General features: G+C 35.6%; 1 protein-coding gene across 2 annotated transcripts in view; it reads left to right on the forward strand.

Annotated features, from left to right (window-relative positions):
• Positions 1-9,900, forward strand: part of MARCH6 (membrane-associated ring finger (C3HC4) 6, E3 ubiquitin protein ligase) — a 52,108-nt gene that overhangs the window by 17,620 nt on the left and 24,588 nt on the right. For both annotated transcript variants that reach the window (XM_009324985.1, XM_009324986.1), the window contains exons 5-9: positions 872-1,040; positions 2,496-2,688; positions 2,994-3,055; positions 5,065-5,097; positions 6,799-6,850. In XM_009324985.1, the coding sequence (XP_009323260.1) occupies positions 872-1,040; positions 2,496-2,688; positions 2,994-3,055; positions 5,065-5,097; positions 6,799-6,850 (509 nt within the window). The remainder of the gene's footprint in view (positions 1-871; positions 1,041-2,495; positions 2,689-2,993; positions 3,056-5,064; positions 5,098-6,798; positions 6,851-9,900) is intronic.

Genomic DNA, 9,900 nt, shown 5'->3' on the forward strand with positions numbered 1-9,900 from the left:
GGCCAGGTTGCGTTCTAGCTGGGCTTTTGCCTTTCTCATTTCCTCTCTGCACGACCTAACGAGATCCCTGTACTCTTCTTGAGTCGCCTGCCCCTTCTTCCACAAGCGGTAAACTCTCCTTTTTTTCCTGAGTCCCAGCAAAAGCTCCCTGTTCAGCCAGGCCGGTCGTCTTCCCCACCCGTTCTTCTTACGGCATATGGGGACAGCCTGCTCCTGTGCCTTTAAGACTTCCTTCTTGAAGAACGTCCGGCCTTCCTGGACCCCTTTGCCCTTCAGGACTGTCTCCCAAGGGACTCCCTCAACCAGCGTCCTGAACAGGCCAAAGTCTGCTCTCTGGAAGTCCATGGTTGTGGTTGTGCTGGCCCCCCTCAAATATTATGCATCTAGCCATTTAAACAGACCTTTTACTGTAGCAAGTAATTTACTTAGCGACTATTGTGTTTCCTTTGCTGTTCTTGAAGATTGTTTCTCCTGAACTACTCGTGAAGCTTTTTTTCATACTGAGTCAGATCCTGTTTTGCAGGAGTATTTATGTTTAAACAGTAGTAATTTCACAAACCAAACCAGAGGGAAATAAAACCTTTTCCAAATCAGTGTTTATCTTGGCACTTAAAACCATTTGTACACAGGTACATACAGCCTTTCTAAAGAAACCTTCTTTGAACAGATTTTTTTAAAATTAAGTAAAAATTACATCTAGATACGTTCTTCACCTAGACACATAAATAAATTCAGCTTTTTGCACAAATACCAGTTTATTTGTTGATTTGTACTAGGAGGATCTGTTTGGTAGTTAACAATGACTAAGTTTAGCAAAAATATATTTGTCATTAATGTTTGGGTTTTTTTTTTTTCTTTCTTTCTTTAACAGGGAGAACTTACTGGCTGACTGTTTGCAGGGCTGCTTTGTGGTAACATGTACTCTGTGTGCATTTATCAGCCTTGTTTGGTTACGTGAACAGATCGTCCACGGAGGAGCACCACAGTGGTTGGAACAAAATCAGCAACAGCCACTCAATGGTGTTGGTCAACAAAATGAGGTAAAACTTAACTGCTCAGTAGGTCATGATAAATTTAGAAAATGTGATTTTGTGAATAAATACATTATCGGAACCCAGCAGTAATGTTATTTTACTGCAGGGTATCTCTATTTGTACGTTAGCAGAAGTTGAACACGTGTTCCTGCATAAACTCAGTGACACCACTGTTAATGTTTTTGAAATTCTGTAAAATGGAATGTTAATGGATTTGTTATAGTATAATTTTTGTAAAGTAGCTTTAACATTGTTTAGATTCTTATGTCTGTATCTTTACACTTTTTTTAAGATAATTTTGTGCATATAAAGCTGAATTATTAGTGTAGTCAATGAAGATGCAGCTTGCTTTTATTTTGTCTTTTTCATAAGTATTTCAGTAGTTCATGAGGTAACAATTCACTGTTCTCAAAGCAGTTGGAGGTTTTGTTGAAACCTCTGAAGTTAGAGCTTCTTTGCTCTCCCCCCACCCCCCCCAACACACACGTGCACCCCTTCAGTGCTTACAAGAGCCTCTTGGGCAGGAGAAGAGATGATAAAGCAATACGTGCGTAGAGGGAAATAATTAAAATTTTGTTTTCTTTTGTACTAAGTGTCAATTTTTTAAAGACCGAGGTAAAGATCCTCAGCTTGATGACTGATTTGGGTTGTTCTTGAATTATCATCTTTCTAATATAATGATAGTTTTCATAATATCAAGAGAGTTCCCCTGTATTGAGCACTGGTGAGACCACACCTGGAGTGCTGTATCCAGTTCTAGGCTCCCCCACTACAAAAGAGACATGGACATACAGGAGTGAGTGCAGCGAAGAGCCAACAAAAATGATTAAAGAATTGGAGCATCTGACATATGATGAGAGGCTGAGAGAGCTGGAACCATTCAGCCTGGAGATGAGAAGCCTCAGGGTGACCTTATCAGCATGTATAAATGCCTGATGGGAGGATGTAAAGAAGACAGAGCCAGAGTCATCTTGGTCGTATTGAGTGACAGGACAACAGGCAGTAGGCTCAAATTAAAATACAGGAAATTCCATTTAGACAAAAAAAAAAAAAACCCACAAACCAAAAAAACCCAGATGTGGTTGGTTTGGTGTTTTTTTTTTTTTACTGTAAGTGTGATCAACTACCCGAACAGGTTGCTCAGAGAGGTTGTGAAGTCTCCATCTCTGGAGTTACTCAAAAGCCAACTGGAAGCAGTGCTGAGCAACCTGCTATAGCTGACCCTCCTTTGAGTAGGTGGGTTGACTAGATGCTCTGTAGAGGCCCTTTCCAACCTCAGCTACTCTGAAGAAGTCTGAATGTTTCTCTTCCTCTTTTAAAAGGTTTAGTGGTCCCAAATTTAATGCTTTTCTGAAAAAAATACACTATTAACATCTTTTTAATACTATTCTTTTTTTCTATATACAGAAGTACAGAGAGAGGTTGATCAATTTAACTTAATACTAAATCCTGTTTTTGCAGGCTCAGGCTGTTGTAAATGGAGGTGTTGAAAACGCTGTGCTTGATCAACCTGCTAACCCAGCTGCTGAGAATGTAGTTGTAGGCGAGAACCCTGAAATTCAAGAAGAACAAGTAGATGAAGAAGAGGAGGATAATGAAGATGAAGAAGATGCTGTAGTAGAAGATGCAGCAGATGCAAACAATGGAGCACAAGGTAACAGGTGACTCAAACAGTAATGTTCTAGTTCTTTTCAAATAGAAATTAAACCATTGAAAATAGAACTGTCATAATTCAAAGAAGCTGTGTAAATTCCCACTTCAGCTTATTTATCTTGTTTTTGCAAATTTCATGTATTTCTTTTGAGTGCTGAAGCGTTTGCTTGCTGAAAAAGTTATCAGGAGTTACGGGTTGAATGTTATGCACTTAAGTCTTTTTGTTCATTTAAAACATAGCATGGAGTGGTTACATCTTGTTTTGGGTGAGTCTAACAGCTGTAAAAATGGCCATTGTCTCCTCAGATGACATGAACTGGAATGCTTTGGAATGGGATCGAGCAGCAGAAGAGCTTACTTGGGAGCGAGTGAGTAAGAATCATTTTCTTGACTTGAGTAATTCAGACTCATACTTGAAATGATTTGTCTTATTGCTGTGTTAAAATCCATTTGGGATAGATTTGGATACCAGTCTAGTGTGAAAACTATCAGTAAGAGGCTTTAGTGACCTAAAAAAGTAATTGTATTAAAATGTTTTTATGCTACTTGTTAACTATCAAAAAGGCATTTCTTTGATTTGAAATATAGTAGCAGCTTAAAATATGTTTTAGCACAGACGTTTCTGAAGTCTTCACCTTGGTCAGGTTTAGAAATGAATTTCAGCTCGCATTGAGGATGCTAGGCCAGATTAGGAGCACATAGGTGTTGCATTATATATAGTTTAATGCTTAGTTTTTGTATTCATGACAGCATTAAACTAAAGAAAAGAGAGAACAGGAGACTTCGGTTAATTTACTTTATTTACATACTTGCAAAAGACAAATGTATTCCTTAAAAAATGATGGAGCATTTTAATGTAACATTGCTTCTGTTTTGTTTATGGATCACAAATTCCATAATTAGAGCATGAGATGCATGTACACTGTAATCAGAGTAGTCTAGAGACTCAAGAACTAGTTTTTTGCAGCTGGTTTAGAAGTAGCCAGCATCTGAGTTCAAAGCTCATCACATGCAGCAAAATCTACCTGAAGGTAGGTACAGCAGCTTCATGTAGTTTACCAGCGTCACTAGTGCCTATGGCAGGCAGTTGTAAAGCTAGTCACTGTATTCCTAGGCTGTGATATAGCTGTTGCCTTGATTGCAGTGTAGTAGAAGTACAGTTTTCATCACGAGGGACAGGTCTTGATCTTTGTTTTGTACCTAGTTACAACTTCTTAGTTTGTTTTGAAAGATATTTAGTGGAAAAGGGCACACGTAAATTCAGGTTTCTGAACCATTCTACTGAGTATCTCAAGACGAAAGTGTTACATTTCTGAACGCAGTTTATGTGCTGGGAAGAGTTGACGTACTCCTAATTGAAAATATTTTGATGCCTCTCCATGAATGTAGAAACCAGTTTCAGCAAACTCTCATAATCATTTCCAATCCTATGTGCTGGCATAGGCAATTGCCACCTAGTTGGCATTTCGTATCAAAAGTGGGGTAGGCTTTTCTGCTGTTTCATCTTGTGAAAATAGCATGCAAGCTTTCTGAATTTTCAAAAATGTTTGCATCTTGGTTTACTTTGTAAAATATGTGCAACTTTAATATCTTGGAACTTAGTGCAAAATCCTGGTACAGAATAGCCTTGAACCTGGTACTTTACAGCAGTAATTGTGGAGTAGGAGTGTCTCGATTGAAATAGTAAGAAATCCTTGAAGTGGGGGAAAAGGAGAGATTTTTTTTTTATAGATGCTCTATTTTTGGCTGTTCTGTGGACACTTCCCGTAACAGCTGTGCAGAGTGATAGAGGATTTGTTTCCTGTCTTCCCTAGCTGTAAACCAATTCTGTTCTAAACTTAATAACATACAGTGTAGCAACATTATCCTGTTACTAGTTGCTTTTATACATTGAAGATAAAATATTAACCTTTGACTTTTCTCAGTGCAACAGAAACTGATACTTTGCAATTAGGAAGCAAAAAAAAATTTATCTTGCATTGTAATAGATTTGTTTCAGCATGTTTTTAAATAACAGTTCAATGACTAAAAGCTTTTGTAAATACAAAATCTTTGTCAGAGTCTTCAAAATCTTGGAGAGAAATAGCCTATAAATTAATTGATTATATGTTTGGTTTGCCATATGTAAATACATGTATATTAAGATATTCCACATGTATATCACTGCCTCTGATCAACTGTGTTTTCTGTGTTGAACTTAGTTTCTATCTTTATCTTTAAGAATTTATGTCCAGGTTCTGTTGGTTTAGCAATAAAAAAAGCTTTTGACCGTATTGGACATTAAAAGTTGGTGTGAAAGAGACTTCTATAAGGCTTTAGATGCGTGTTGCTTAGTTTTTCTGATGAGTAAATAAAATTAACTTTCTTATCTTCACAGATGCTTGGACTCGATGGATCTCTAGTTTTTTTAGTAAGTGAAATCCTGCATTTCAAGAATTTCTATAGAAGGCTTTTTTAAAAGTAAACTGCATTTTTAAAAATTGCATCATTCTATTTGAAGTCCCTATTTTCATATGATATGTATTCTTAAAGAGACTTTCATATGAAGTCATGATTGAGCAAACTGCCTTCTTCAGGAGTTTCACAGAGTAGAGCTCCATGTGTGTGTGGCATAAAAGTGAAATTTCTTAAAAGACATAGGTAACTTTGGATCAAGTACACCACTGTAAATAAAAATTAGAACCTTTAAAAAAGTGTACGCTGAAAATACATATTTGTTCTAGCCTTAAGTTTTTGCTCTTTATGTTATGATTAAAATAGTGTCCTCATTCAGCCTTCTCTGATTTGTCCTAATACTGCCAGAACACCACTAGTGAATTTTTAGTGTAGACTAGACTTTAAAATTTAAGATCTTCAGTTATGTTTCCTGATTTTATTTGGGTTGGTTTTTTTTGTTCTTCCCTAGAATTTTTCCCCTCTTGAATATTATTTTAATTGCTATCAGTATAAAATCTTTTTTTTAATCTTCACAGTAGTCGGTCTGTCTTGTGGAGCATGTATCTTTTAAATTGGTTCCAAAAATATTTATAATTACGATAATTTTGCAAATCACTCCTAAAAAGGCTGTTGGCTCTTTGACACTTGTCTTTGGGTGAACCCCTGTTGATTATCTCCCTGACAAACTCTTACATATATAATGCATATCTTCTAGTGGGCTTTGTTATAGTTTATTTGAAGGGCACTCTCTGCTGCCCGTCCTACCTGACTGTTGGAGATGTCTAGCTCTGATTTCAGGGTCAGGGGAGAGAGTGCGCAAGGAGTCAATGGCAACAAAACTTTAACCCATCACAGCTACATTCATTGGGCGTGATCTGCCAGATCACTTATTTTAAAAAGAGGAGTCATTTATATTTTAAAGGGAGAAAAGATCTGTGCTCTCTTCCAGCAGTATAAGTTTTACTTTATTTACTGTGTGAAAGAAATACAATTCTTAAATATGAATGTGTTTATTAGATACTGTAGTGGATAAATGTCTCATGTCTGAAATAAAATGTCTTATTTTAATGTCATGTCTCATGTCTAAAATAATGTCATTATCCATTACTAATTATGTCATTAGTGATTGACCTTAAATATTAATATCAAAAGAACTAAAATTCCAGTGTACTTATGGCTGAGTTCACATCTTGGCTAAAAGGAATATTAAAAAACAGAGACGTGCTGTCATTTCTAGAGTGAGAGCTGTCAGTTTTGTTAACAGGCTTTTTGTGACAAAGTCTAATTGTGGAAAGTTCAGACGAACATTTTCTCATTTATAAAACAAATATCCACATACACTTCATGTAATTGTTTTTAAAGGTAGAACTATTTATATTGATTTTAAAATAAAAGCTTATTTTTACAAAATGAGTGTTAAAGCAAATGTAAGTGCTCTTATCTAGGTAAATGTCCATGAATGTAAACAGATGCTTTCATAATCTGTCCTGCATGTTTTGGTCTTTGTGTTAGAGCAAATTTCTTGGTTCTAACATGAGATGTGCAAGTTCTGGTAATAATAGGCAGTTGAAATAAGAAGTTTAGATACAGAAGTAAAGTCACTTATTTAAATGACTGATATTTATGTACTGTTTCCTTGTCGTCTTCCTCCCTCCTTCCCCCATACTCCTTGCAGGAACATGTCTTTTGGGTGGTATCTTTAAATACGTTGTTCATACTTGTGTTTGGTAAGTATCATTTGCTCTTAGGTTTTAAAAAGATCCTTCTTTGTGAAGTGATAATGCTGGTTAATTTTAAGGCTGTTCTCTCAGAATAAATTAAGTTGTGACATCTAAAAATTGAACCACATGAAAACTGGGAATATGAATAATAAATCTTTATTGCTTCTAGTTTTGTCACTTTAATTCCTTTACATGAGTAGGTTTAAAATAGGAAATCTACCAAAAGATGAATGATGTCAACCAAAGCACAGAAAATAATATTTGTTTGGAATACTGTTAAATTAAAGGAAGAACTTCCTGGAATTTAATTTATGAGCAAATGCAGTACTTCTAAGAATGGCTAGGATTTTTTTTTTTTCTTCTTGTAGTTTCCGCTAGATATAGTTAAATCACTTTTTCCATCAAGAATCCATTTTTGGAGCTCAAAATTGGGAGGGGGGCACGCAAGAATGTAGCTGACTGCGTAGAGTTGTCAAATAGACTTTCATTTTGTGTCCAAAATTACTACGAAACAACTTGCCTTAGTTCATACAACTTAAACTGACTTAAATTTTAGAAAACAGTAAATTCTAATCAGTGGTGTATTTTACTTTATTTTCCTTTCTCCTTCCTGTAGATGCTGAAGCTGAACTGCAACTTTAAATGTTTGCAAGACTCTTTCTATTTCTAGTACAAGATAGGAATATTTCCATGTTCTGATTCCATGTATAGTTAGTGCTAGGAAAATTTCTTGGACACAAACTTGTCACAGCTTAAAAAAAAAAAAATGAAAAAAAGAATAATCCCAAATCATAGGTGTATATTTCTCGATCATTTGAACCTTAAAAGAAAAGGGTAAAATGCCTGCCTTATTGTAAATAGCAGTAAAGTCCCCCTTGAGAGTTTCTGGAATTCCTATTTTATATTTACTGCTTATAATATGTGGGGTAAATTTGCATTTCTGCTCTGGTTTTACTGCAGAAAGGGGGGTAACAAATTTAGAAAAAAAAAATTTTTTTTTTTTTAAGACCCTCCTGAGAGGCTCTAGACTGTGATTCAGATTCGGTTTGGGTTTGGTCTTTTTTTTTTCTTTTGTACCTTACACCTGTTGAGTGACATGGGAGAATAACAGCTCTTCCCTGTGCCTCAATTTTGCCTGTTTCACTGCTAACAGCTTTTGGATTATGGTGCTCGAGCTCATTAGTGTTGTTAATTTGACACAACTGTGTGCAGAAGCAGCAGCATTTTAGTGAAAAGATAGAGCATTTTATACACTTGAAGAGATACCAGACTCAAAATTTCACTTGCTATGAATTATCACTTTAGAAAGGGATTGGTTATGTTGCTTTGGTTTTTCGAGTGGTCTTTCTTGGCAGAAGAGTTTGAGCTTTAAAAACTGACATCATACTGTAGATAAGAAATTTTTGCTGGCAAAGCTCACAATACTGAACCAGTGATTTGAGCATCTAGTTACTGAAACAAATCAGCGGATTAAAAGAAATAAAAGAATTATCATGTATATTTAATTCACAAAAAACTATAACTGTTCCAATAAGAGTTGGAAAATACCTGAATTATTTCTTTCTGATAATTAGTCTATTTTAATCTGTAGTTATCCGAAGTTGATTAGGTTTTTTAGCTGCTTTAAAATTTAGGCTTTCATAAGTAGATAATAACTACGAAATTTCTAAATCGTTGATTTAAATTCAGTAATAAGTCAGTAATAATAATTAATAAGGTTGTCATATAGATGTGTTTTCAGTAGCTCTAAGTGTGCTTTTACAAGTGGGAAACTAACAAGTAAAGAAGAGAAGGGGAATGACTTTCCCAAGCAAGCCAGCAGGAGATCTGGGAATTTAATTTGTGTTTCTCAAGCCTATTTTTAGTATCTTTCTCACTAAGTAATATCGCCTAATTTACAACTGCCAAATCTCTAGTTATTCGTAATTACAGTCCTGGTGGGTTCAAATGCCACAGGAGGTACTTTCTAGAAGATAAAACAGAAGAAAAGCATTTGGAACCTTAATTACTGGTCCAGAAATTCTCCTATGATACTCTCTTGGACAAGTTAATTAAGTTCTACTTAATTCATATTTTCTATAGCTCATTTTAGTACTCGCAGAGGAGTTTGTACTCCTTCATACTTTTTATTAAAAGGGATCTATTAGAAATCCTCTTTTAAAAAAGTTATTTAAAAAAACATGATAAACTGCGCACTATAATCTCATAAAACACTGTCAAAAAGATATGACTTTTAAGTCATGAGTCTGTCTTTAGGAGATGTGAGTGGTTTTTTTTTTTTTTTTTTAAATCTCACTTTTCTTTCTCTTGTTCTTACTGGGCAGGAAGAGCTCAAGTCGTCCCTTTATCTTTTACATTTTTGCTATTCCCAGTAACTGCTGATTTCTCTGAAAGGGACGTAAATTAAAGCTTTCTGATCATTGATTAGGGTAATACAAGTCCTGCTAAATCTTTCCCTGGCTTTTTTTTTATATATTGGTCACATGGAAATGAGGAGGAGAGAGAAAATCATCAGGCTTTTCATTTGAGGGTATATTTAGTCTACAGCAATCCCCAGAGTGGACTGTCATGATATAGTGAAGGCAATATGGGTGAAAATAAAAGCTTGCAGTTACTGCAGCCCCTTTACTTCCTATTGACTCTCTCTACTCCTGTAGGAAAGTGATGTTGAATTCTGTAGTCCTTCGTAGCTTGGTTAGAAGACCACAGAGTGAGCTATAACAACTACTTGATCCTGTTGCAAATACACAGGTGTCCAAAAATGGGGAAGTGCTGTTTTTTTAATTCATTCCTCCTGAGACTTCAGAATTGGCAAGAATAAGTTCTCAGGAACGATGATGGTTCTTAGTATGTTAATTCAAAGTAAAAGACTTCTCAGTTGCTCCTCATCCCTTCACTGGAGCATCATCTTTCTCCCCCTCATCTTCTCTTCCCTTTGCAAATTTCTGCAGGGTTTGCATTTTTCACAGGATTCTTAAGAATTAAAGCACTAAAACTGAAACCTTGCTAAAGCAAGTTCCATCTGACCAAGAGGTAAAATGGCTACTTAAGTCTTT

Source organism: Pygoscelis adeliae, unplaced genomic scaffold (genome assembly GCF_000699105.1).
Source record: "Pygoscelis adeliae isolate BGI_AS28 unplaced genomic scaffold, ASM69910v1 Scaffold86, whole genome shotgun sequence".
NCBI classification, from domain to species: domain Eukaryota; kingdom Metazoa; phylum Chordata; class Aves; order Sphenisciformes; family Spheniscidae; genus Pygoscelis; species Pygoscelis adeliae.